The following is a 23,741-nucleotide window of genomic DNA, read 5'->3' as shown; positions in this document are numbered from 1 at the left end:
CAATGGAAGGCTAAAGTAAAGTAGAAAAAACAACTTGTTATTAATCTAAGAGACTTAAAACTTAACATGGATTTATGCAAAGCCTTGTGCAGTGGCATTCTAAGCAAAACAAACAATGAAACACACAAAAACATGTTTTCCTGGTGTGGATTACTTACTAGGTTTGCATTTAAAGGAGACAAGGAGGAATTTAGTGGTCCCTGGACATAGATCAGGTCCGAAAACCCGACTATTGACAAGGAGTTGGCAGGATCTCAGGTTTTGGCATTCATCCAGTACTTTCTAGAACAACGGGCAAAAAGGATAGTCTTGAAAACAAGATATGAAGCTACAAAGCAACGACAACACTTAGCTGTACTTTGTTCTATACAGGAGACAAACCATCCCTTCACAACTTTCTGGCCATAAACACATAAAACATCTGGATCACTGGATTTAGGCCGCCTCTCTGCTGGCCTTTGAGCCACGGCCAAGTTTTTGGTAACACACTCATAGCAGCGATGTCTGTGGCTATTTAGGATGTTACCGATTCACTGTCGCTTGTTACTTTTTCCTCTGCCCCCTGCCAGTCAGCCAGACCTCGCTGCATGCCACCATGGCCTCAGCAATGCCTGGGACCCCGCACAGAGGCCTGAGCATATGCTCAGCCTCCAGCATTTTGACACATCTTCCCGATAGCATTTATGGGAATGTGATGTCCAACCAAAGCACAGTAACTCAAAAAGATGCCTTTTTAACCATTTCATCTCAATCTCCTTAAGTTTACCTGAGCATGCTCTGCAGTACCTTTATTTGAAAGAGGTCAAACGAGTGGCTTAGTGATACTCAGGCATGCCCCTAGCTTTAAGCCATATGTAGGACCTCCTGCTTAAGGGGCACCTACCAGAGGATTTCTCTTGCTTTCAGTTACACACACGATTGCCTATTTACCTGACTTGCCTCTTGATTCAATTTCAGAATTGATTTGGAAGAATAGGACAGATACACCTGTCTATCCTAAACCTGTTAGTTGGTGGGTTTTTTTTTGTATGTGTGTGTGTTTTGTGTGTGTGGTTTTTTTTTTGTTTGTTTGTTTTTTTTAATGCTGTTTTAAGGCCATATCTACACCACATTTATTTATTTTTTTCCCAGAAATATACCATGGTTCTTACTGTTCTGCTTTACTGGGAGTAGCAGCCGAAGGACAATAGGAAGGTCACCAGCATTACACACACAGGGTCACGTGGACCTTCTCCAAGTCCAGCTAAAATACAGAGTACTCCTAATGCTTGCATTAATGTTCCCACTTCACCAGTGCTTTTGGAGCTGTAGCAATGATTGTGATAGTTAGAAAATATGAAGACATTGCCGCAAATGACCCTGTGTCCAGCTTTAACCTAGTCACACAGCAAAGCATCGAGAAAAACACTTTAAATTCATCAGTGTATTTAAGAAATTCTTATCCACCTTCAGAGCCTCGTTCAGAGCAGGCTGTCTATATACTGTTTTTGTACAGCCTGGGTTGTTGTACCCATGATACTTGATGTTTAAAATCCCAGCGGATTGCAATAAGGAGGGCATCACCTCTAGGTCACACAGCTCTTAGCAGGTGTTAACTGCAATATATTCTTCTCTGGTAGTTTTAGGTACTTCCATAAAATCTATGGAATTTTTTGTCTTGTTTCTCATTGGAAGGGGTCTGAGTCATATCAAGAGGCCTAATCACAAATTTACCACTGCGATTAGCACAAGCTGCACTCTTGTTTCCAGGCTCAGATAGTTGGCAGTGGCTGAATCTCTCCTGTCATCCCTGGAAGCCATCCTTCCCAAGCAGAAATGATACACATTGGCAGCACATCGCAGTGATCCCATAACACTCTTGTCTTTTTGTTCCCCTGGGTAGAAGAAGAAGACTTTCATCCAACACTTTTTGAGCATTAAGTGCACACTAAAAAGTTTAAAAGGAAAGGAAAAGCACAGTGGACAATTTTATTGCTCAATTCTTCTTTTAAAAAGTTGCAAGTCATGCAAATAACTCATCCTTAATTGGGAATGCTCTAGAACAGGCCCATGAAATAGAGTTACAACTCCAGTAAGTGGAGATGGATGTCCCCTACTGAGTCACCTTCTGTTTGCACCTGAGCTGAATCATCTCCTGTGCATCTGTTTGTGTTTTCTCTTAATGCAAAGAGCAGTCATATTTTCTATCACGTTGCTGTGCAAAAACACGCAACCATGAAAGCAAACAATGATACTCGTAACGAGACAGCCTGGGGCTATTAATATCTTAGGACAGATCAAACTTTGCAGTGATCCTTTTAATAGGAGGTCACTGTATAAAACGCCTGTTATGCTTCCTCTTGGCTGCAGGGCAGCATCATGCCTGATGATGCAGACTGCAGATGTGTTTCCAGAGGGAAGGGGAGGAAGGATGAGATCACTGGTGCTCTTTTCTAAGAAATCAGTTTACAGGATGTGTCTCTTCTCCTTGACAGAGCCGGAACTCCCTGAGATGCAGAGCATTTGTATCTCTCACGTTTGTGGTCTTGTCAAATTGCTTTCGTGTCTTTGATCAGTGACAGTGCCTGAATGATGATGATGGTTTATACAACTGTTATTCCATGCTGTTTATTATACTCAAGGGAAAAAAAACTGCCCAAGGAGACCTCACAAAGGCGCTCAAGACTCACAAACCCCAAATAATCCTTGGTATCTCTTCACTATAGTCAGTAAAATGACCTCAAGGATGCATCTGGTCTACTGATTTTACTGGAGAGCTGTACTTTCACATGGCCTATAGGTCATGGCTGGAATGTCTTTAGAAGTTGCAGTACAGCATGGGCAAGTCACACTTAAAAACTGTGGCCTAATATTGTTTCTAGAGAGAGGATATTACTGCCAAACCACTCTGTAAAACTCTTCAGCTCACTAGTGGGGGAAACAGACATTCCCTGTTGACAAAAAGCCATGTGTCAGCTACAAGCACTAATGTTGCCAGCTTCATCAAAGCTTCTGTAAAGCATTTACAACAGCTTCACTGACAGAACATATTTAGATTTCACTGACAACCCATTTTCCAATGACTTACTGAACTGGGCCTAACACTGTAATTTTCACTATGATGAAACAAGCCTTTGACAGCAGTGGAAGCCAGGCCTTCTAAGCATTGTTTAAAAAGTCTCCATGGTAGAAAGTAATAATTTATGAAACCTAAGTCATTTTATACTTTTTACATTTATACTTAAGTGGGCTGAGGAAACAAGCTATAGGGTATTCCTGATACAAATCATGTATTTATGGAAATGTAGATAGCCGTAGAAGTGCTTAGGGCCTGCTGCTTAACTGTCATGGGGCCTTTTCAGTAAGTGAAGGTAGCCTCGTGGTAGGAGTTTCGCTTGTTCCATGCCTATCTCATTCAGTGGGTTTGTAACCCCGATGTGTGAAATGTTTGTATCCTCTGCTGGGGAAAAGGAGGGCCTGTGTGATGGATTAAGGCTGGCCTGCTGAGTCATGACAAGTCCTTGACTAGAAGGGAATTGCTTATTTTAGGGAACATTGAGAATGGGACTTTCAAACCAAGGCTTAGAAGGAAATCTACACAGCTGTCACAATCCCATGGTGATATGCTGCTGACCAGATGAATCCTTGCAACACTTTTCATGACACACTGCCACAAACGCGATGCCATTTCATTCAACATGGTGAACACTTGCAGTTTTCATACACGTAGCCCACCGCATGGAAGCCTACAAGTGTGCTGCGCACGAGGAACCTTTACAAGATACCTGCAGGGAGGTGGGTGCCACACAGTTTATAGGTTCTGTCATCCTGGCTTCAGGCTGCTGTGTGCCACACATTTGGTAGTCTTGCCCGTAAAATGCTGACTGAATGCTTATTGTTGAATGCCGAGGACAGTGCAGACTCAAATGTTCCCCGTCGCAGGCATAGGCGGTATGATTTTGCAGAAGTTTGGTTAGGTAACCTAGAAAATATTCAGCTGTGTTACAACTAGCACAGGAAATGACAAACTCATTAGATAATAAGAAAACCATGATCAGTCTCTGGAAAGGGCATTGTAGTCAAGGTTAAATGTATGGCCCACTGCCACAGCACACGGGGCTGTGAATGGTTCAGCCTTTAAGTGCCAGTAATGCTCTGGTCTGGAGTACAGCAGGTTGGGTGGCAGTGACCCAGAGCCGCACGGTGTCAGAGATGCCACTTCACAGACAAGAAATGGGCTCAGGCCCTTGGCAGTCGTGGTTACTAACAATCTCAGGGCGTGTTTGCAGAAGGAGGAAGGACTATGGCTTGGTTTTGCGGCCTAGACTCTTCATTTGAGAAAGCTAAGGTTCTCCTTACATCTTGGCTTAAACTGACATTTCACATTTCTGTGCTCCCCGGCAGTTGTGTCGTGCACAAGTGGCAATGGAAGTGACACTGCACGGGCTACTGAATCAGGTGCCAGGGCAACTGAGAGGAAAGGTGGTCCATCAATGCTGGATGTGGAGCTGCTGGACAGACACGCGACAGTACCATATGCAGAATTTTGTATTTACTAGTGAGTCTGTCAGTATTAACAGGAGAAGGAGAGCCTGTATGCAGCTGTCCACCTGTACCATCCGTTTGCATCTTCTAATAAGTAGTATCATCAGCAGCTAATGAAACAGCTAATGAAAGCTGGGTTTCTGATTTGTATTTCATCGTGTACTGCCTCTTAAGCCAAGATTTCTGTTATCACCAGAAATATTTATAAAATTCACGTCCTGCTGCCCTTTTCTCTGTTCTCCCACAGAAAACTTCCAGGGAAACATGCAGGCTGCTACCTCTGACCATTACAAATTAGCCACTGTGATGTGAAACTACTAGGGGAAATTTAATTCAAAGGCTTTCCTCACCTATACTTTGAAGCTTTGATATTTTTACCACTCAGTCACACTTGATTGAAAACTGTCTTTAAGCAGAGAATGTTTGTGGCTGAAGGGGAAGAGGAGCGGTGAGGGACAGGACACAAAATACCAGCCTACAAATGAAGCATCCTCCTTCCCCATCCTTCATCCATAAACACAAGGAAATTAGACCCAAACCCAATACACTACAATCAAAGCAAATCTTTTATCCAACTCTTTCACTATTAGCCAAACCTTTCATTAACATGCAGATAATAACTATTGTAGAATGGTTTCTTTATTCTTATACATGCTTTAAATTCTGTATAATTCTGTCTAAAATCAATAGCCAACTTCTATAACACCAAGTTCACCCAGATTCAGGGTGAAAAAAAAACAAACAACGAACAAACAAAAAAAACACAAACCAACCAACAAACAGAATCACCCAAACCAAAACTATTAAGTAATGAAAAAGTACTAAAAGCATCTGTTGATTTATTTGTTATAAAAGAAAGATTTGTAGAAGTTTTAAAACTGAGGCAACTGATTACATAAGCACCTTCTTAATTTTCAAAATTATGAATAATGTTTTCCCTATCTTTACCTCTTTTCCAAACATGTAATTGGTCTACTTAAAGGCAAAACAAGTATCATCTCCTCAGAAGCCTGGCATATTCCACTGTTGTGACAATATTATTACTATTAAGTAGGAAAAAAATAACCCCCTTTTTTTTGTGGCTGAATCATAAATAGAATGACATAGAACAGAATATAATATATTTTGTACCTAAAAAATTAGTTTTCTAAGAGAAAATAGGAGTTTGTTCATGCCATTTCATTTTCACACTTGTTGCCCTTTTTAAGCCTTCAAAAAAGAAGAGCAATTAAAAAAATGCTTTGAATAGAAATCTAAGCATTCCATGTAAATGATTTAAAAATAAAATAATCTAGTTCTCTGGTATTTTTTCCAATTGCAGCAGCTGGATAGGAAAATTCAGCTCACTACCAGTTGTGAAGTTTGGGGAAAGGATAAGCCTGCGCCACTACTGAGTCTGATGTTCCTCACCTCTAGCCCAAGAGAGGACAGGAGTCACTGGATGCATCTGCCAGTGCAGCAAGGACGTGGGTGAGTTCCTCACCTCACTGATTCGATCTGAGCGCTGGCACTGCCTGCAGGATGGAGAGAATTTCATACCCTGTATTTGCAGCTCATATCTCAAGCCCTGCAGATATCCCTGCAGCTTCTCACAGGTTCAAAAAAAAAAAAAGGAAAGAAAAAAGAAAAAAGCAGAATCCACCCCCTACATTTTTTGTATAACTGAGCTCACAGCTCACTGAGCTTTCCTGCCAGAGCCACTCCTCTGCCAGCCTGCTCCTGAGAGGTGCTGCCTATTGCCAGGAGAATGGGCCAAATGCCCGATTGCACCCAAGCTCCTTTGCTTAGGTCTGATGCTGAACGGGGGCTTCCAGTGGCATTTGCTGCCACTGAGTGCTTTTTGCATTACCTTCACGGCATAAAGAGCCACAGTGTAAAAGAGTGTTCAGCCCAACGCGAGTTGTGGGCACTCAACACCTTGAAAGATTTACCCTGATACTTGTAATCATTTCAATTCTTCGGGTTTTAAGTTACGTGGAACCAAGAGCGCTGTATACAAAACAGCCCAGTATTCCCTAAAGAATATCAGCTATGTTGTGATTTGGATGAGTTCCCTGGCATCTTAACTGCTACTTTGATCCTGCAAATTCCTAATGCAGTATCTAAGCACCTTTCTCCAACAATTGCAACTATTCAATTCTTAAAAAAAAAAAAAAGAAAAAAAAAAGCCATCCTAAAAAACTTGCTCTGATTCTGGATAAGCAATATGGCTCACTTGTAAAAGTAGTGTTAGATGGACTGGTGAAAATAAGACATCGTGCTCCCTGGCCTTCCGAGTGGCATTTAAAGTGATGCATTTAAAGCTGATACTAAAATCCTTACGTATTTGCACACAATAAAAGATAAAAATAGTAATGGAAATTGGCTGCTAACCTCTGATAAGAGAAGTGGTGACGTACTAGTATCTGAACTGCTTGTCTCACATGGCAGACCGTGTAAACCTGCATTTTTTATTACTATACACACAGACTGCATAGGCACAGGTTGAGCAGTTAGCCCTCTGTGAAGAGTAGTGCAGACCAGGCAGCCCACGCAGGGCAGGGGCTCTGACCCAAATCACAGCTTCCTCTTGCTTCTTCCCTGAACACCCCCAGCCTTTTTCCTCTCCTGATGCCGGCCGGCCCTCTCCCGCGTCCCGGGGCCCTGCCTGCCCTGAGCCCACCTGGAGGACTGGGCTAGGCGAGTGAACGATGCTCTCTCGGAGGCGGCTGCCTGGGCTGAAAGGAGCTCCCAGTCGCTTTCCCACACTCTGCTGGGCAGCGTGGCCTCGAAGTCACCCCAGCACAAAGCTTCATCTTCTTGGGACCACAAGTATCCCTATATTGTTTACCAAATGCTGGACAGAAACTCGCTTCCCTCAAGGTAGCGAAGTTAGCCGAGCGACAATGTAAGGTTAGCGGAAAAATATGTTCTTATCTCTACAATTAATAACAGCTGTGATTATCAGGAGAGAGGGCATTGTAACCATCGAATGGGTCTGTCACTCTGCAGCATGCTTCCTTCCCTGCATTTCTCTCAGCTGGTGCAATCAAATCAGGTCATCCAAAATAGACAGCAGGGTTCTGTCACTGTCCAAACCCGACAGCAGGTCTGTGTCACTTTCAGGCACCAGCCCAGCACATTGTCTGAGCTGCAGACACTTCAGGGCACTATTTCTTGGTCAGAATCTCCCATGTTGTATTTAACTAATCAAAATCTGTTAGTTGTGTATTCTAAGGAAAACATTTTTCCCCTTCTTGTGGGCAGCTGGGCACAGAGGGGCTGAAGCACAACCACGACTCACCCCAGTGCAGTCAGGTCACCGCTGGGCGTGCACTGGGACTGGGAAGGCAGAAGACTTGAGAGTTACGGGGTTTCTTACCCTGAGCATACAGAATCTTAAAGAGACCTTATAAAATCCTTACATGACTTAAGGTTTTAAACATACTGTTGGGTCCTTTCTCTTTGCTTACTGGGTAATATGGGGGCTGGGAGGTAGCTATTGGAATCACTTTTTCAAACTTCATCCTGCAGCAAGGAAGACTACAGATTTCCTCTTTTCTTTGTTTTGTTTTTGTTTTTCAAAACATAATAAATGTGACTTCTTTAAAACAATATGATACTTCTGAGAAAATGTCAGCTGTTGTGAGATTTGGCTAAATTAGAATAACTTGGCAATGCAGCAGTGTCCCAATAGCATCTCTATGCCTCTGTGTGAAAGCCTCGCTAGGAGCTTTCCCATTTACCCAAGACACATTCATAAGCGTTGTACGGGGTGCTCTGCATACAAAATCATCTCAAAGACATTACAGACTGGCTCAGAAGTTAAGCCTGAATCATACGTCCTATTGATTTGAAGGCCAAAAGGTATCATCCCACTCAACCGTCTGCCTAACCCAGACTCCTCATTCATTGTAACTTCTTACTGAGACTCAAAATACCAATGCAAGATCCAAGCGTAATCCTTTCTTGCAGAATTAGCCAAATTAGTCACAGCATCAACTGTGTTGACAAAGAACTTCAACTAAAAAACATAGCCCAAGGAAAACACACAAAACACTGAGACTGAGCAGCTGAACAAAGCTTTAAGCCTTATTGATGACTTCTGGTTGCAAAGGAGAACTGATAAACTGTAATGACACTGACAGACAAAATTAACTGGCCTGGGAGAGTTAACGTCGTAAATAGATACCTCTTTGTGTAAAACTCAGCTCTTAAAATGTTGTAGTTTTATATTCAGCATTTGCTCCTGCTCTTCTTGCTTTGGATAATAACAGTAATGGTAGTAACTATCATGAACCTGAAGGTAAGAAAACCCAGAAAGATTTTTTCCCCCCACCTCAGACCATTGTAAAAATGGAAACTTAAAACATCTCACTTGAAGGAACTATGACTACCAAAAAGCCTGCAAATGGCCAGCCAAGAGATGCTTTATGTCTCCAGTGAGTGGCACCAAACAGCATGGGGTACTGTTATATGGAATTCATCCCTTATGGTGGGGGTCATTAACACAAGTCCTTAAGGCCCTTTTTCAGCATTCGGCTATATCAATGTGTTTATTCTGCCCAGCCCCCTTGTACCGGCATGAATCTCACCACGTGAAGCATCAAGAACAACAACGTTTTGAGCTACGAGTCTTATTGCTTAGCGTATATTAAATGCAATCTCAGCGTTGACTGATGTAATGTCTTTTTGGCAAGAGAGCAGCTTTGCTTTGTAATATTTTTGGAGGCTGAAGCTGGGTATCACACAGCCTACAAGGATTCTCAGAATCAGGCCTTTACATACAGAGTAAGAAATATTGGTTACTGTGCACAGTGCTATCTAGCTTAATTAGCACAATGATTTGCTAGCTTGTTTTAAAGACCAAAAAGTCCATTTTGGATCAAAATAGATTGAAACAGCACACACATTGCTGAGGGAGTCCCAGAAGGCTAATCCATTCAGCACATCTACATCATCTCCCGCCGCTTTCTGAAGAATTGTGCCAACAGGCATAAAAAATACACAAGCAAGACTAACGAGTTTGAGGGAAGAGATTTCATGCAGCGATAACAGAATTGCTGATAAACTCTACTACAAACCCCATCAGAAGCATCAGTCTGACATTTATTGGTATTTATGATCCAGCTGCAGTATTTCTCCAGATGTTCTCCATTGGTCTGTGAAGGAAGTGTTGAAGGAAAATTAACCCCCTAAAGCCCCCTCCCCTCTGCCACATTCTCTGTTGGTCTTTAGAGGCAACTAACTACACCACAGACAATGCTCTTCAGGGTTACTGCATAATCACTGCCTTCAGAGCCCTGCTCTGCGTGTGGATCTGACAGTGCCTGGCTGGCTCTGTTCACAGAAGCAGGGCAGGGATCTGCTTCTTGTAATTCCCTTTCGTCTCTTACCTTGGCTGTCTGCAAGTTCTTTCTGTGGTAGCTCTACTTGGGAGCTAGCAGTCATGACAGAATGCAAAATGTTATGCAGGAAAGACACTATTTCTAAAATTAAACCACTGTGTTTCTTGCCACATCACTTTATTCTTTTTTGTACATCAGGTGCCATGTAAGCGTACTGTTTAGAGTCACTCCAGAAAGGTGTGGTCTTACAGTCTTTTATCAATTAGAAATATCCTCGGGCAGAAGTATTGATTATTCTACTTACTGTTCTGAAATGAGCATAACAGCTTCACTCAAGAGATACACATAAAAATCCACACTTGCTTAATGCATGCTTTCTTGCAGAGTCACTATTTGACTCAATTTCCCTCACTTGTTTTTTTCAGTGAGCCTTTTTCCACTCCTCCTCTCAACACTCACATTCCTTGTCAGTGACTGCTATCCCAAAATCTTCATCCTTTTGCTTGCACCATGGGCGATGACATGAGAAACTGGTCTGCCAGGCTAGAAAAATCATTCTTCCATAATTTTATTCTTGATGTTATTGAAACCTTTTTGATGTGGGGGACAGATGCTCACTTGGAAAAACTAGTGGTAATCTCACTTCTGTGATAAGCTAGTGACCATTAAAAAGCTTTCCATTTCCAAATGTCTAGTTTGGTTTCAGAGCTTCCAAAGCTCTTTCTTTTCTTAGAATCAGACCCTGGGAGTTTTCAATTAACCATTCCCCAGGAGATAAAACTTAGGAGATCTTGCTCTGTCCATCTGCCATTCCCTTAACAACTGTTGAGCTCAGTGGCCAGATTCAAACCTAGGGAGGTAGAGGAATCACAGAAATAAAGTTGCCACAAGTTTCACGAAAATTGAAGCCTGAGCTAACAGGCCAAAGTAAGAGCTCTCACTTTCAATTCAATCCCTTACTCATGCTAAAAGTAAACTGGCTGCTGAAGAGACAGCGCAAGCATACTGGAGAGCTAATCAGCCTGCTGCTAATGGGGCAACTTGTTTTCACTGGCCTTAATGACAGATGGGGGATTAAGACTTCAGTAAGAAAATCCTTAAGTTAAAAGCGAAAATGCTTTTGGGATAGCGTGGCAATCAAAGCAGGCATTAGTGATGGAGAGCTCGGTCATGTTTTCCATGAACTGTTTCAAAAACATGTGTGCTTTACTAAGGAAATTATTTTGTTTAATTTTTCTCCCCCGTAATCAGAACTCATGGATCATAAACCATCTTATTGATCATAACTCCCTCTGTCTGCTAAATCTGAGGGTCAAATTAAGCAAGGGTTTGGTTCCACTTAGGCCAAAGAAGGGATTCAGGTAACAAGAAGGCAATTCTGCCTAAGAACTCATTTAAACTCACGTATGTGAACAGGGTTTATTCAGTGAGTAACAGCACACATAAAAATCTAAGCCATGAGCTCTTTTTACAAAACCAAAACCAAGATATCATGAAGGAAGCACAGACCTCCTGCAACATTTTGGTTTTGCCAAATGGGCATTGTTTCTGCAGGCACCCCATAACCTCTTTGTATCCAGGCCACTCAGCTTGGACTTGCAATTATGTGTAAGAAATTTTTGCAGAGTGGGAAAATCCATGACTCTTGCACTCACAAGCCAGCTGACTGTTCTCTCTCTCATGTCCTCCCACAGCTGTTCTCTGTTTCCTTCAGATGGACAATTTCATATTCCCTTGTGTTGTCATCTAGGAGTGATGCTTACTTTCTTTATATCCAAATGGCTCTCTGAGGAAATCAGAGATTCCTACTCATTTCCTTCCCCCCCACTAGCTCTTTTTTTTCCCCTAGTTTCTTTCCCTCCTTCTCTCTCCTTACATTCATACACACTCCTATGGCTGTACGCCAAATGAATACTAAGGGCAGCATAAAACACTTGGCAGGCCTCGGTAAAAGTGTCCAGGAGTTCCAGGAGTTCCTTAGCAAGCAAGGTAGGTGCCAGGAAGGGGTAAACTGTTACCAGTCTCCGAAGATTTGGGTCTGTATTAAACTGCATGCTATAGTCAGCTATACTTCTCCCAGCTACTCCACAAAGCCACAGGGACAAATACTTGTCCTGTGACTTAGTATGGAACTATTACAGTAGAAAAGGAAGATTTTCTCCCTCCTATCCAGTGATGCTGACAAGAGATAAAAGACTTCTAAGGGAGACTGTGAGGTTCTTTTCTGAAGAAAGAAGGAAAGAAGGAAAGAAGGAAAGAAGGAAGGAAGGAGGGAACAACAACAAAACTCACCAACTCCACCAACAAAAAAAACTCCTTTTCATTGGAGACAGAGTAGCGTCTTCTAGTGCCATTAACAAGAAGTAACAAGAGAAAGGCTCAGCAGGTGGCAACTTCATCCTGGAGACAGAATGAGTCAATCCCCATGCTCACGAGACAGAAAAGTTATGATCCCAAAGACTAAAAGTAAAAGTACCCTAGGGACTAGGGGAAAATATGCCTTTGAAAACTTGAATTTATGAACGTGAATTTCCATGCAAACTTGGGAGGTGGGGGAGTTTGTTCATTGCCAGCCCCTCTTAAAAAAAAAAAAAAGTTTCATTTTGCAAACTGAACCCTGAGTCAAACTCCCATTTAATGCATTCCCATTTATATTTGACACTCGAAAAATCAGATTACAAGGGATAGGATAAATTAGAGACCAGGGAATTTGTGTATTGAATCACTAAGTCCATCCTCTGGCAGCTTGCATCTTCAGTGTTAGGAAAGCTTATAGTTTATCAGATCCAAGCCAGAAAAATCAAAAAACAGAAATGAAAACAACAACAACAACAAAAAAAACCCTACAACCCTCTATCCTCATAGCTTGGTGATTTTCTTTACAACATTTCTTTTTCCCCAACCCAGTTTTAGCCTAAAAAAATGAAAAGTCCAAAACTGTACCATGATTCTGAAAAATGAATGCTTGTCTTCCCATCCAAGAATAAATACAATGAGGAAAAATAAACAGATATTTGTGGGTTACGACCCTCATCCAAAGCCCAGTGAAATTCTTGGGAATCCTTCCAGTGACCTCCACAGGCTTTCAGTCAGGTCTTATATTATGAGTGATGTTTTTAAATTAATTCTAAATTAAGACCCAAACAGTACTGGTATTTAATTTGTTGCCAGAAGCCACACAATAGACCTTTGAAACAAAACTCTTAAAATGCATAGAAATTCAGATGAAATGACTCACCAATGCTGAACAAATAAGGCACAACCACACTTCCTTCTGCTCTTCGGCTCCCTTTAAGACACTATTTTCTCTGTGTTTGGTTATATACCAAAATATTTCAGTTTTAGTTGCAGAGTATAGTTGGAAGACAGCAGACTTCTGATAACTGGTGACTGGTCAGACAGTGACTTCTCTGTCTGGGGACACTTCCATCAAAATCAGAGCATTTGTTTGGAATAGGTCTGTAACCACTTTCTCTAATAAAGCCGAGATTGCCTGGAAGCTCTGTCCTGCTGAGAAGGGTATCAGTAGCGGATAGAATAGGAAGTCAGGAGGAGCTAATCCCTGCTATTTATTTTGAATAAAATAACACATGATGTGTCAAGCGCCAGAAATCTGCACGGTGATGAATGAAGACAGTTCCTGCCCCAGAGCTGAAAGAATCTGAAAGACAGACTCCAACATGTCCATCTCTGAGCAGTGGAGCTCAGGAAGTCAGGTTTCCTATAGGTTTATGTCTCATACCTGGATTTCCCAAAGTCTGTTGGGAGCGGTGGTGAGGGAGGCGGAGAGCATCAAACTAAGCTTTAACTCACTATCAGAGAGCTTTTGGAGCAGCATCCTTTCTTGGGGAAGCCAGCAGGGCCCAGCTGCTTACACTCAAATAACGTGTAGGAATTTAACAGGGCCAAAGCTTCAACAAGGATGATCAAAACCAGAGGACTCAACAAAAACTAAACACTAGGCCACATATAAAATAGGATTTCATAAGCTACACTTCCTCAGGAAAGCATCTAGAACTGCAGAGATGAGCCTAGAACAAAACCTTGGTTCTCATTTCTGACACAGACCTGTGTCACAGATCCAAATCCACTCCACGCTGAGAAACCTTAAACCAGACTTAGAGATTTAACTCCCACGTTACCGAGATGAAACGTGTTTCTAAAACGAAATACTCCCATTAAAAAAAAAGCAACCAAAATTTGCGTTTGGCACTTACAAGCCGGTATCAAGAAGATGCATCATCGATATCGCTCCTTTTAGGACCTCATTAAATATCCTGGTGGAAAGAGGAGTTCCACTTGCCACAATGAGTCAACAGAACTGACTCCAGAAAATTTGTACAGGACTTTATCTGACCAACACAAAACCAACAAAAAAACCTCTCTGCATCATTGTGGTTGGTCTTGATTGATCCTGCCACGTTATTACAAACAAAGCATTTGCTCAAAGCATTTGTTTGCTTTCCTTTTGCCTGGGGGAATCTGTGATGGGTAAATGCCACGGAACTTAATGGAAACTTTTAATGCAGAAAGATCACAAGACCAGATTATGTTTCTTGGGTGAACTGGTTTGCTTTTTCATTAGATCCATTTGTTCTCTATTATTGGGTCAGAAGATCAAGTCTATGAAGTTAAAGTAATGCCTAGTTCTGTCTGAACTTTCTGGAAAATGAAAGAAAAGTTGACACCGGTGCACAGAGGTTAAAAGGTTCTACCTAAACAGCAGGCCACTTTTTCTGTTCACCTCCCAAAAGTCATTCTTCAGCCCAGCCGCGCAATCACACGGTTACTTCATTTCTGATCTTCGGTTACAGACACGTTTCTTGAAAGCTGCCCAGAAAACCTGGCTGGGACTGCGGTACAGAGCGGGAGACTGAGTGGTGATCCCAGCGAAGGAGGGCAGTTCAAGCAGAAGGCCTAAGCCCAAGGTAGCATGGAGAGAAGAGGCAGAGGAGAAGGCAAGGAGGTAAAGAGAGAACGAGGAGATCAATCTGTAACTGACTGTGAACAATCAATTGAGATGCCCCACTACCTTCGGACCAGCCATCCGGTGGTTGCTTCCACCATTGTAAGTACGTGGCGCTTGCCGTTCACCTTCTTTTCCACATATACTTGTTCCTCAGTGTTGCTGGAGAGAAGGAATTTGTTCCTGGAAGGGTAAGAGGCCGGTTTGCTTTGGCCACAGACAGGGAGCAGGTAGGAGAAGGAGCAGAGGAAGGGCAGAGAGCCCAGGGCAGAGCCCAGTGCCTTCTTGCGGCCGGCAGCGAGGGCAGGGATGGAGGTGAGGGAGCGATGAGTCCTGCACCCCTCAACCACTGCCACCACCTCTGCATACCCGCCCTCCCACAGCAGCACGTGGAGGGGGCAGTTGGGCTTTCTGTGGAGCCGGCAGAGGTATTTGCCCCTATTCACTTCTGTCGGACTCCTGGAGCCCAGACTACTCGGGATTTTGTCTTGCTGAGACTGGAGAATTAGCGAAATTCACAGCAGTCTGCCATCTCCCGGTCTGGGACCTGATCTGAGCTGTGAAAGGTGCAAGCGATCACTGAGAAAAGCAACGAGAGGACAGAGATTTGTCAATGAGGAACGAAACTGTGGACATGACTAAATATTTCGGTGAAAAATGATTTTAGATGTCCTCTGAAGAGGAGTCATGACAGGCAGAAAGTTCTGCAGCTCAAACCAGTATGCATGAAGGTCTGAGGAAAGAATTAGGATTTCTCCCTCTCTCCACCCCCCAACCTTTCCTCCCCCTCCAAACCTTTAGCTACCAGTTACAAACTTTGGCATAAGCGCTTTAAAAAATGAATCGTTTAGAGGACTGCTCACCTGAAGGCAAACCTCCACTTTCAACAACTAATACAATATCCATACATCCTTTGTTGCCACCAAGTTGCTAGAGAAGAATGGATTACGTGGATCTTTAAGTTCTGTGTCTACCAACATTAGTTTACCTCAGATACCTCCTGTTACCAAGGAGAAACTAACTTTGCTTACTCACAGAGTCCTCCTCACACAGTTAGATTGAGAACTCTGTTGCTGGAGTCCTGTTTCAGAACATTTTTCTCCCTAGGAAATACCAATTCACATACCAATTCATAAAACATTACCGCACAGTGGAGAAATGTTGCCAAGAAAACAAAACAAAACAAAACAAAACACCTTTCCATAGTTAAAAGCTAGACTGACAAACATACAAGAACCCCCAGCTCCATGTCCTAGGAGAGCAAGTGCAATAACAAGACCATCACGGCAACTGACCTGCAACAGCCAAATGAAGAGATTCTACTCCCAGCCAGCACTCCCAGCCTGTCTCTTATGAAAAGAGAGGGACAAATACTGTAAAAGTTTGACTGCTTCTGTTCTGTGAAGTGATCCATAAAAAATGTCGACAGTTTACTAAATGGGGAAATAAATACAAGTCACATACGGAAAAAAAAAAACCAACCTCATAATAACCCTTCACTATCCACATACACTATTCCCTGCTCTTGCTTTCCAAAACATCAGACAAATCCAAAGAGGGGTCATCTTTGAGTTGTTACCAGCAGCAGGTAGGTCTTGCGATTAACAGATGGACTCTGGGCAGGTTAGGATTGCCAGTGTAATTTAATGCATACATAATGAGAACAACAAGGATTACATGTACAGTTGCTGCAATCTGACAGCAGGCTGGGAAGGATTACAGAAAGCTGCCAGAGTGAGAGAATGAGGAGAAAGAGCGAGGGGAAGAGAAAGAGAAGGAGAAAGAAACAGAGTTTGGGCTGTAGAGGTAGAGATCTGATGCTGGAAACACACAGAGCGGAAAAGGCAATGACCCAAGAAAGTATGCACCTGATAATCTGAGTATAAAAGCCTGAAATCTGTGAAGAGAAGGAAGAGTTTAAGTGACCTTCCCTCCAGTTCTCTGCACACTCCTAAGTTCCCCGTAAGAGATCAAAAGGTGCCGAACACATTCACGGTCCTGATCTCTGTTGCTTTTGCCACACACGATCCTGACGTGGAAACGTGCAGGCTGCCACCTGCGAGCTTTACCTTCAGAAAGTGTAAAGCAGGGGGTTAGACCTGCCCCCTCCCAGCACTGTGACCATGTGGGACTAGGGTAAAGCTAGGGAGACCAGGTCCCTCTTGTCACCCCTCGGGACAATCCCCGAGGAGGTGCTGTCCCTTTAAACGGGGCAGATTTGTTTTCCCGCACGTTCAGCAGAGCTTATGAAAATCAAGTCACTGTTCCTGCTGCGGGGGGGGGAACGGTGGGGGGAACAAATAAGGAAATTCAGCAACTTCAGAGGCTTGGCTCGAAGCTGCCGTTGCAGAGCTTGCTGCAATCCTTTAACAGGTATTAAGCAGCCTCAGGATGGCATTGCAGGGTGTCATCTTACATCTGACAGCTCCCGGCCTGCAGCACCTGCTGCGCGTTTCCCTGCTTTTGAAGTAGCTAAAAACTTCCTCGTGTGTTCTGGATGCCTTCTTTTTTTAAAAAAAAAAAGTGTCCAGCACCGTTTCTGTGTTTTCTATCATTCTGGATTACATCTCTGTTAAAAGTAAAAAGCAAATGTGAGAGGCGTTTGTTCAGGCCTGGAAGTGTCCCCAGTCTGGATTGGCAAGCATTTTGGAATCTAATCTTTCCTACATTTTATTTACCGAATTGTCTGCATGACATTTTTAATGCTGATGTCTAGGGTGAGTTGGAGAATTATCTTTGGTCATTCTACTTATTGGGAAAGTTCAGTGCACAATGAAATACTGAATACAGCTGTACTTCTGAAACGTATCTTGGATAACCTTATCTGAATAACTTCATTTTCAATGTGAATGGACTTTTGTGAGAGGAACTTTCCTAGATAAACTAGAGGGATATTTTTTAACTCAGTGGCTATCTGGAAGAGAAAATCTGAACTTTTGTTTTGAGAACTATATGCAACTCCAAAACTAACATCTAAAACCCAGCAGGTAGGGAAAAATAAAATAAAGCAAGCATTTAAAAGACCTAAAAGGCTTTTATTTGTGAAAGGAATCTAACAGGAGAATGTAGTTTATCTCAGCATGTAATTCTGGTTTTTACATTTGGTGATTGCTTTCTTAGGAATGTTCAGACTTACGTAGCTTGACACAGTAACAAAATCACAGGCTGTATTTTCCTACTGCTGAGAAAATACATCTAGTTTCTGCAGAACCATCACTGGCCTTTTGAACTGCAGGAACATGAACTCCATTAACATGTGTAATAGCACATTTGGATTATTAATCCCATACTAACATTGTTCCGGTGCACTCGGCTGGCTTTCGGAAAGTTCTGCTCTGTTCATTAAGGGCGAGGATAGCTTTTTGCCCTGGAGGCAGTTCCTTAAGCTTGCCAGGAATACGCCGTGCTTACTGTGGGGTACAGAAAGGAAAGGAACCGCTCCTGTAAATAACTGCGTCCCAGCAGCGAGATGTCATGGAACACGAGGAAAGTGACAGGAGCACAGAACAGAGGTTGTTTCTCCCTCCTGCCGGTACCAAGGAGACTTTCTGCCTTCCAGTTTCCACAGTTATTCGCTTTGCACTAACACGGCACCCTGCTGTTATCTGACACAGATGCTTTTGGAGCGAGGACCACCACCTCTGTGCCACAGCCCAGAGATGCACTACAACCAGCACCAACCACTGGGCACTCGGGGCCCGGCTCCAAGCCTCCAGCAGAAGAAAGTGGGAAGCCTTCCAGGGACTTCCACGCACTGCCAGCCGGATACTCGCCGACTCCCTCACGCCCTCCTCACCGCGCAGCGAGGACACCGACGGCGGCGAGCAGCGAAAACCCTCCCGCCCCACCCCTCGGGGATCCCTTAACCCCTTTTGTCCCCCTCAGGGGACCGTTAGCGGGGGGTAGGGGACCGTTAGCGGGGGGTAGGGGACCGTTAGCCGGGGGTGGGCGACCGTTGGGCGCTCCCGCCCCACCTTCCCGCCTCTCCCTCCCTCCCTCCCTCCCTCCCGCCGCGGTGCCGGCGGGTCCCGCCCCGTTACCTGCGAAGTCTCCGAGCGCCGCCACCCCGGCGCCGCACAGGAGGGCGGCGCAGCAGAGCAGGCGCAGCAGCCGGCCGGGCCGTACCTGTGGGCGGCGTGGGCGCAGCCCCGCGTCCCCTCCCCTCATGGCAGCGGGAGGCGCGGCGGCAGCCCCGCCGCCTCACATGGTGGAGCCGGCGCGGCCACCACCTGGGGCTGCCCCCGGGAGCGGGAGCAGGATCAGGATCAGGAGGAGGAGGAGGAGGGCGGAGCAGCCCTGCCCGGCCACGCAGCCGCCCCCCCCGCCGCGGGAGAGCCCCCGAGGGCGGCGGGGAAGGGAAGGGAGGGAAGGAGAAAGGCTCCTCGGCGGCGCCGCGCCCGGCACTGCCCTCAGCGCGCATCGCGCGGGCCGGGCTGACTCAGGGCCGGCGGCACCTCGCCCGCCCTCCCCCGGCTCTCCCCACCCCTCTCCGGGCAGTTCTCGGGCCCGGCGCCACCCTCTTGGCTGACGGGCGGCGTTCCGCCTTCACGCCCCGTGCGCTTCGCTTTTAACTCGGTTTTATCCCCTCGTTTCTGCTTGGCAGGGGCTGCAGGACTGACTCTTGTGCCAACAGTCCCCCGCTGTCCACGTTCCCAGCTTTCTTCCCCAGGTGGCCGCAAGGTGCTCCCCACCGCTCCCTGATCCCCACAGCACGACCTTCCCTCCCTCAGACCACCTCGGCCCGCATGCCAGCCCCTGCTGGGCTGCTGGCCTTATGTCGGCTCGCAGGTCTCTGGGGGAAACCCAGCTGGCAGAATAAACTGCCTGGACGAGGGATTTCAGTGGGCAAACAGCAGTGTTAAGAAACGGCCCCGACTCTTGCATGTTGTAAAATGAACTTGCATGTTGTAAAATAAACTTTCTCCTTCTCTGTGTCCTCTCCCCTTCTCTGTGTCCTCTCCTCACGGTCTGAGAACACCTTACCCAAGCCCTTAAGACCCACGTAGTTCAGTGCAGGTGAGTTTGAAGTGTGTAGTATTGCTTAAGGCTTTCATTGCAAAGGAAGAAAACATCTTGAAGTTACTTTGAGAAGGTTCAGGTTGTTCCCTGGAATCTGTTTTGTAAGACTGGAAAGTAAACCATCGGGAAGTTCAAACATTCTCTTTACGACCTGCTAAGCCACCTTCAAACGTAATTTGCAGCTCCTATTAAGGTATGGGAGGCTAAAGGGCAAGAGACCCTAGAAGCAACACTGGAAACGGGCATGAAAACAATTTCTACCCTGGGGTTGTGCTCGGGTGTAAAGTGGGTAGGCAGGAACACCTAGCTGCTGTCAGCCTGGCACGCACATTCACACTCATTTGCTTTCTCCAGAAATGACACGAGTGAGGAGGTAAAAGATGATGGGACCAAAGGGATGCTGTTAAAACCATTCCTCTCCTCCTGCTCCAACTGAAGTTGGATCACATCCAGATTTCAATTTCTTAACTTTGGCACCTCTTCCTAGAAGTTGCACTGAACTTTGACCAAGTGGAACTTCATGTTTGCATCTGAATTCATTTTCTTCAACCTCCCCCTCTTCACACACAGAAAAACAACTGGATTACATGCACAGTATATTCACCCTTCTGTAGTCTTAGTCAGATAAGAGCAAACCAGGTTTCAAAGAAGCCTGCCCAGGGTCAGGGATATTCCTTCACGTTTTACTAAACTCAAATAAGTGGCATAGAAGATGCTGAAAACCAGGACAAAATGGAATGGCTCTGAAACATCTGCAACTGCAAACGCAGATGGAAGAGAGGACATTAGCTTCATCAGGAGTGTGATGCTCTTCCTTCCAGCTGCTTCAGGTGAGGACTGTGTTTGCCTCTGAACTGAACAAGCTACCCTGTGCCTTCTAATCATGATATCAGAAAGAAAACTGCAGGAGTCTCCTGTCTACTTCTCTCAGTTTATTTTTCCTTGATTGTGCTATACCAGGGCATTTAATCTGATGCTTCTTGCACCTTCTACCACAGGTCAGTTCCACTGAAGGCAGAAGTGAATGCCAGGGAAATGTCAAAAATAGCATCTATTTTCACCCCTCTATAAAAGAAAGTACTTGGGGACCATGCTCAGATCTTCTAAAAAGCTGCCTAGATGACTGTGGTGGACTTATCTACCCTAACCTTGCATCTGCCATGTCTACCATAGCTACATATCTCCTATAACTTCAACCCAGTGAAGTTAGATGACCTATGGCTGTAGGATGCCAGACCCTCACTCCTTATACAGTCAACACAGAGATACAGATACCTCATATTCGGGCCACCTGCTACAGCTCTATCAGAAGTGTTTTACCTCCCTTTCTCTGAATTGCTCACTAATTTATGGGACGTAGCTGTCAATAACGACAACTCAATCTGCTGTGCGTGTCTCTGAGTAGACAGAGGATCTGTGACAAGCACAACCAATGCAGAAAAATATATAAAACATCAAAAATCACTGAGAAACATCATCCTGTACTCATGCTTGAAAGGCTTTGAATCATAAGATCATAGAATCACAGAATGGGTTGGGTTGAAAGGGACCTTAAAGCCCATCCAGTTCCACGCCCCCTGCCGTGGGCAGGGACACCTCCCACCAGACCAGGTTGCCCAAAGCCCCATCCAACCCGGCCTTGAACACCTCCAGGGATGGGGCATCCACAGCTTCTCTGGGCAGCTTGTGCCAGTGCCTCACCACCCTCTGAGTAAATAACTTCTTCCTTACAGCTAATCTAAATCTCCCCCTTTTTAGTTTAAAATCAGTCCCCTTTATCCTATCATTATCTGCCTGAGTAAAGATCCTGCAGGGTTGTTTGCCAATGAATCTTCTCTTTCCAATGAGATAATATTGCCTTTTCTAGCCCTGTGGTGCTGTAAGAAAAAGACCATCTAGTGGTGCAGGAATGAGCCCGGTATGCTTTGGCACTGTGCAGGTATAACCCAAACACAAAGTCAGTGTTCATGTGGAATGACTGAGCTGGGAGAGGCTCAGAATGTTGTAGGTAACCTCCAGGGAGGTGAAGCAGTGAGGGCTGAATAACAATGAAAGATGCAGCCAGGTGCTCCTTCGTGTAGATGCCTGCCTTTTAGGGAAGCCTTCTTATGGGGGAAAGCACCCTACAGACATTGCAGCAAACAGGAATTGAAGGTGTGCTGCCAGTAAAATGGCATTGTCTTTCTCTCTCTCTTTCTCTCTCTCTCTTTCTTTTTCTTTCTTTTTCTTTTTCTTTTTCTTTTTCTTTTTCTTTTTCTTTTTCTTTTTCTTTTTCTTTTTCTTTTTCTTTTTCTTTCTCTTTCTCTTTCTCTTTCTCTTTCTCTTTCTCTTTCTCTTTCCCTCCCTCCCTCCCTCCCTTCCTTCCTTCCTTCCTTCCTTCCTTCCTCCCTTCTCTTTCATCTGTAGCGTTTCTTGCAATCCTCACTTTTCCATTCTATGGGTAGTGCTTAACTGGTCAGGTTAGAGACAACAGTGTGAAACACTAAGGTAGGGAGGCAGGAGGTGTTATTTATCCTGGTGTGCGGAATGTGTTTCTATGCCATAGCCATGAAAGCACTTTTTGCAAGCTGGCAATGCTCAGTAGTCGGAAGACGATATAACTAATCCAGACACGTTCAGCACATAGAACTACAGAATCTCCCAGCCTTGGCCTTTCCTTGTGAAAAACTGGAGTGAGATCCATTTTTTCCCAAAAGACAAAATGAAAGATTATAAGTTATATCCAGGCTAGATAGCATGCTTGCTTCAAACAGTTTCTCTCTTTTGAACTCAGGGAGAAAAGAAATCATTCTACAGCGTCAAAAATGCAGGAACCTTGTTGTTGCAGGGAAGTTTTGCAAGAGCACAACAAAAATCTAAGCTCTTCATTTTTCTCCATATTATTCATTTTTCTCTGAACTTCAGCCAAACTGTCAATTTGAAACTTGTATCATGGCTTAGCAAATAAACTTCAATGTGAAATAATAGAAGAAAGTTGAGTTATATGGCCTAAAATTTCCTTTTAGCAAAAGATAATTAAAATAAAAAATAAAAAATCACAGATTTATAGAACAATATCAAAATTATAGCACCTGTTGGGTTGGAAATGCTTTTAACTCAGGAAAAAAATTCACATATATAACCTTTCCCCACCATACTTTCTACCCCTTTTTCTTCCTCTTTCCTCCCCAGTAAACCTATTGGGAGCTGATTTTTTTTTTTCCTCCCTGAATAAAGTTTCCAAAAAAGTTCACTTATGTTCTCTTTGGCTTTTTGTGGGGGGGAAAAAAAAATCTAAGTACAAAACCCCAGGATTTTCCCACATTTTTAAATGCTTTATATTCTTGCATTCTGACAGAGATGAAATCTACAAGACAGTTCAAACAAGTGGGCTGCTCTCCTCTCTCTGTTTCTATGGAAATGAATGTCCGACCCCTTAAAACAAAGCACATGCTTTACTGTAATCACTATATGGTGATTATTTAAAATAATATAGCACATTTTTCCTGATTCAACCTCTATTTCTATGGATACAAGAATGAAAATAGTGATGGAGAAGCTTTTCATACAGTTCAACCGTAAGCGTGTTTCGGATGCCGTAAGTTCTCACAGGGTGCCACAGATTTTGAGTTCTAGCAAGATCTTCAAGTGTGCAGTAATTTGATCTTGAGAGGATCAGTTCTGCGTGTTGCAGTTAAAAAACTTTTTCATGGATGCAAATAGAAATCTGAATGAACACAGAGTACAGTATTTCACCCAGCAGATTTCAAAGTATGGGAAGTATTTGCTATTTTCTGACTTTTTTTCTTCTTCTTCTTCTTCTTCTTTTGAGTCACCTTGGAGTTATGAACTAACAAGTTATGAGTTTTGTGGTCATAAGCTGCATCCTACGTAGTCAGCTCTTGGCCTGACTTTTCACAGCACCA

General features: G+C 44.1%; 1 protein-coding gene across 4 annotated transcripts in view; it reads right to left on the bottom strand.

The window, feature by feature from the left end:
* The window catches only part of EVA1C (eva-1 homolog C), a 38,056-nt gene extending 18,398 nt beyond the window's left edge, over positions 1 to 19,658 (bottom strand). The window contains exons 1-3 of one of the 4 annotated variants that reach the window (XM_040577028.1): positions 18,943 to 19,658; positions 3,765 to 3,961; positions 159 to 282 (exon numbers count right to left, since the gene is read on the bottom strand). In XM_040577028.1, coding sequence (XP_040432962.1) covers positions 159 to 282; positions 3,765 to 3,961; positions 18,943 to 19,237 — 616 coding nt within the window. In that variant the 5' untranslated portion in view covers positions 19,238 to 19,658. Of the gene's footprint in view, positions 1 to 158; positions 283 to 3,764; positions 3,962 to 5,934; positions 6,040 to 16,112; positions 18,774 to 18,857 lie in introns of those variants that run through there. The other 3 variants (XM_040577039.1, XM_040577059.1, XM_040577050.1) reach the window with 3 other exon arrangements.
* Positions 19,659 to 23,741: the final 4,083 nt, after the last annotated feature.

This window comes from Cygnus olor, chromosome 1, assembly GCF_009769625.2.
Source record: "Cygnus olor isolate bCygOlo1 chromosome 1, bCygOlo1.pri.v2, whole genome shotgun sequence".
NCBI lineage: Eukaryota > Metazoa > Chordata > Aves > Anseriformes > Anatidae > Cygnus > Cygnus olor.
The sequence above is the reverse complement of the archived record's forward strand: the minus strand, read 5'-3'. Positions and strand labels throughout refer to the sequence as shown.